At 60.8% G+C, this 4,387-nt stretch overlaps 1 protein-coding gene across 1 annotated transcript in view; it reads right to left on the bottom strand.

Annotated features, from left to right (window-relative positions):
- Positions 1 to 1,241, bottom strand: part of RRM1 (ribonucleotide reductase catalytic subunit M1) — a gene marked incomplete at its 3' end in the record, with an annotated part of 21,392 nt that extends 20,151 nt beyond the window's left edge. Inside the window, exons 1-2 of the mRNA XM_027669042.1 lie at positions 1,111 to 1,241; positions 33 to 121 (exon numbers count right to left, since the gene is read on the bottom strand). Of these exons, the coding sequence (XP_027524843.1) occupies positions 33 to 121; positions 1,111 to 1,129 (108 nt within the window). The remainder of the gene's footprint in view (positions 1 to 32; positions 122 to 1,110) is intronic.
- Positions 1,242 to 4,387: the final 3,146 nt, after the last annotated feature.

A 4,387-nucleotide genomic window follows, 5' to 3' on the forward strand; every position in this document is an offset into this window, starting at 1 on the left:
GGGAACAGGCCAGCAGGGCAGGGTGGACTCACAGGGTCCACAAAGTCGGCGTTGAGGCCGTAGCAGAGCTTCTGGATGCGCGACGTGATCTTGTCGAACATGACCCGCTCCTGGCGCCCATCTGGGGACAACAGGCCATGTCACACCCGTCTGGCACCAGCCAGAGCCAGGTAAGCACAGTGCCCCCCTCCCAGCCCCCTCCTGCAGGGGGATTCACGTGGGAATCACCAGGGACAGCCTTCTCAGGTGGGGCCCCAGGAAAGCCGAGGCTCCCCTTCCACCCCAGGAAATCCCCACCTTAAACTGCACTAACCCCAATCCCAGCGGTGGGGACCCAGGTGAGGGTCACCCACTGCCCCCCAGGCTGGGGACCCCTCCCCTGGGCCAGCAGCCCTTGGACCAAAGGGTGGGGACCAAGCCCAAAGCTCCTGGATGGGGGCGTGGAGGGGATTGTGGGAGGGGGTGTGTGTGGAATGTGTGTGTGTGTGTTGGGGGTCTCCCAAAACAAACAGAGGACTCTCATCTCTCACTCTGGTGCCATGGGGGAGCTCCCACACCCTGATGGGGTGCAGATGGAGTCACATTCCCTCACACCATGTGCCATGGGGGATCCCCAAAGCTGAGGGAATCCCATCCTTCCATGTGCCATGAACCTCCCAAAAGAAGGGAGGGGACCCCATCTGGTCACTTCGGGTGCCATGAGCTACTCCCAAAACAGAATGGGGTTCATCCTTCAACATGTCACGGGGGAACCTCCCAAAACGGGGGGATACCCTCCCGTCTCACCAGGTGCCATGAGAGGGACCCCCAAAGGGAGGGGGACCCATCCCTCCACGTGCCACGAGGGAACCTCCCAAAACAGGAGTGGGGATTCCCCTTCAGGTGCCACGAGGGACCCCCAAAGCAGAGGGAATCCCATCCTTCCATGTGCCATGAGGGAACCTCCCAAAACACCGCGGCGACCCCATCTGATCACTGGGAGTGCCATGAGAGGGACCCCCAGAGCCGAGGGGTCCCATCCCCTCACGGTAGGTGCCCTGAGCAGGGCCGTGCCCCCTCCCCTGCACTCGGTCCCGAGAGGGCCCCTCGAGGGGCGGACGGAGCCCTCACCCCGCTTCACGACGTGCATGGCGGCGGCCGCGTCCCGGCTCCCTCACGGCGGGTCCCTCACAGCACTCGCGGCCCCTCTCGGCCCCTGACAGCCCCCCCCGCTCCTCACGGCCCCTCTCGGCCCTCAACAGCCCCTCTGTCCCCCCTCACGGCCCCCCCACAGTCCCCCCGCAGCCCTCACGGCTCCGCCGCTCCGCCGTTCCCGCTCTCGCCGCCCGAGCCCCACCCCGCGCTGAGGCCGCCGCTGCCCTCTTCACTGCGGGCACCACCTCCTGCTCTGCCCCCTGCCCGCCCCGACGAGCCCCCGGCGCCGCCGGTCACGGCTGGCGGACACCGATCCCGGCCCCCATCCCGGTATTCCCGCCGCTGTCCCTCGGGAATCGCCGCCCGCCGGGGACCACCGGGAATCCCGCCCGGTTTAAAGATGGCGCCCCGCGCCCCCCTCCGCGGCGTGAGGGGCCGCGCCGAGGGCACCGCGACGGAGAGCGCGAGGGGACAAAAGGCATGGCCTCGGCCCGCGCCAGAGCGACAAAACGGTGAAAATACCGGTTATAATCCGTAAATAGAATGTGGGATTAAACATCCCCAGTGTGGGGATGTGGAGCTGCTGGAGCCAGTCCAGAGGGACCACGGGGACGCTCCAAGGGCTGGAGCCCCTCTGCTCTGGAGCCAGGCTGGGAGAGCTGGGGGGGTTCACCTGGAGAAGGATCCAGGGAGACCTGAGAGCCCCTGGCAGGGCCTAAAGGGGCTCCAGGAGAGCTGGAGAGGGACTGGGGACAAGGGATGGAGGGACAGGACACAGGGAATGGCTTCAAACTGACAGAGGGCAGGGTTAGATGGGATATTGGGAAGGAATTCCTGGCTGGGAGGGTGGGGAGGCCCTGGCACAGGTTGCCCAGAGAAGCTGTGGCTGCCCCTGGATCCCTAGAAGTGTCCCAGGCCAGGATGGAGCAACCTGGGCTGGTGGAAGGTGTCCCTGCCCATGGCAGGGGTGGCACTGGATGGGCTTTAAGGTCCCTTCCCACCCAAACCACTCCATGATTCCACAAGTCCCATCAGGGCTCAGGGGCCGCGCTGAGGTTTGTGCGAAAATCCAACCCCACACACCCCCAGTTCCTCTCTGATCCTGCTCTGAATGTCTCGGAAAGCAGCAGCTGTGACAGTTGTGGGCCTGAAAGGGCACGAGAAGATCTGGTTTTTGTGGTTTGCAGCCCCTTTGCCTGTTCCCCAGGCAGGCCCTGAGGTGGCTCCTGCCCCCCAGGGTCACCCCTGCCCTCAGGGAGGGGCTGAGAGGGGCAACGGGAAACAGAGCCCAGCACGGCCCCACGGCGGAAACGTGGGGTTTGCACCGTGAGGGAACTGAACCACCAACCTGCACGGCAGTGAGGGAACTGTGAACCACCAACCTGCACGTCCCCCTTCGGCTGGGGCTGATCCCGACAGGCTCACAGACACAGGGCACAGAGGGGCTGCAAATTCACTTGTTCATTTCTTCTGGATGGGCCCCTGTCCCTTCCCACGTGAGGGAGCTGATTCTGTTCGTATTCCAATCAAAATAACAGTTGTGGGCTCCTCAGCACCAAGGCTGGCTGGGAAGGTGCCCCATGCACCAAGTCAGCAAGGATCCAAAGAGCTCTCCCCTCAAAGATGGGACACAGGGAATGTTTGGTACTGATCAGGAAATGGGAGTAATTTTGGGGGTGTTTCTCTGTTTTATTGGGAAAAGGCCTAAAGAAGGAAAAATAATCTAAAATGGCATTTTGGTCTGGTCGAAGCCTGGGCTGTGCTCAGAGCCTTTGCACTCAAGTTCTGCTCTGTGTTGCAGTGGCTGTTTCTGACACCGGGGAGCAGGTGGAGCAGTTGTTTCATTTGTGGGTTCAGCTGCTGCAGAGGAACAGCAGCTCCAGCCCTCTGTGGTGAGATGGGACCCACCACGACCAACCCAGCCCTGGGGAGGTGAGTCTGGGGAGGAAATGAGGCGATTTCACAAACTTCCTGAGGCCCTGCAGCCTTCACCTCCACCCAGCTCTGAGCAACAGGGGTCTGTGCTGGTTCCCACGGGGGAAACTGAGACATTATCCCTCTCTCCAGCTCCCTGACAGAATCCCAGGATCATTGGGACTGGAAAAGCCCTCCCAGCCCATGGATCCCCCCTGTGCCCCATCCCCACCTTGTCCCCCAGCCCAGAGCACTGAGTGCCACGGCCAGGCCTTCCTGGGACACCTCCAGGGCTGGGCACTCCAAACCTCCCTGGGCAGCCCCTGCCAAGGCCTCACCACCCTTTCCAGCAGAAAATTCCTCCTAAAAAGCAGCAGAGGAGGATCAGGGATCTGCTGCAGCCTCCCCTGGAAGATGCAGAGGAAAGGAGGAGGACACGCTCACGGGAGCAGAAGATGAGTCAGTGCCTGGAACGGGGGAACAGTGGGAGCACTCCTGGCTCCTCCTTGGAGAAATCAGGGCTCTGAGCTCTCGGAGCTGCTCCAACTGCTGAGCTGAGCCCGTGCGAGGGTGGTGCCAGTCTGGCTCCTGGGACACCCACACCACTGCTCCTGCTGTTCCCAGGAAAGGGGCCAGGAGAGCACAGACACTGCCTGGGAAAACAGGGTGACAGGGACGGGTGTTTGGGGGGGTGAGGCCATCAAAGATAACCTGGAATTCTGAGGATGCCTCTGGCTGCAACAGGCAGTGGAATGAGCCGTTTCCAGGACGTTGTGCAGACTGGGATTCTGGGGGAGCTCATGGGGATCCCACCACAGCAGATCCCTTGGTCCAGGGCTGGGGATCTGGAGAGATTTAACAGCTCTGTTGTCTCAGTCTGAGGAGACTGGAATGTTTGCTCAAGAGGACGAGTTATGAGATAGACCAAACTCCTCTCTCTCAGCAATTGTAAATTCAAAATTAAGGGGGCTTTAATCGAGGAAGTGTGGAAAAAAACCCAAACAAACCAGAAGAAATAACAACCCTTTATTAAAAGATACATGTATGTTGGCAAAACCAGTAGCAGAACACAAAAAAACTACACAGTAATCCTAGGAAAAAAAGGTCTGAATGCATACTTCTCTGTCCTTTAGTGCAGTCCCAGCCGTGGCCTGCAGGGGCACTGCTGGGCTCTGGCGGAAGTCAGCTTGGGGAAGACGGAAGTTCTCCATCAACTTCCTGTGGGGAAGGCTTCCCTCATCCCCACATCACCACTGGCCAGTCAGAGCTCAGTTCAGCCCAGCAGTTTAATTACCCAGGCAGCCTCAGAGCTCAGTTCAGCCCAGCAGTTTAATTACCC

Source organism: Corapipo altera, unplaced genomic scaffold (assembly GCF_003945725.1).
Source record: "Corapipo altera isolate COAL_440 unplaced genomic scaffold, ASM394572v1 189, whole genome shotgun sequence".
NCBI lineage: Eukaryota > Metazoa > Chordata > Aves > Passeriformes > Pipridae > Corapipo > Corapipo altera.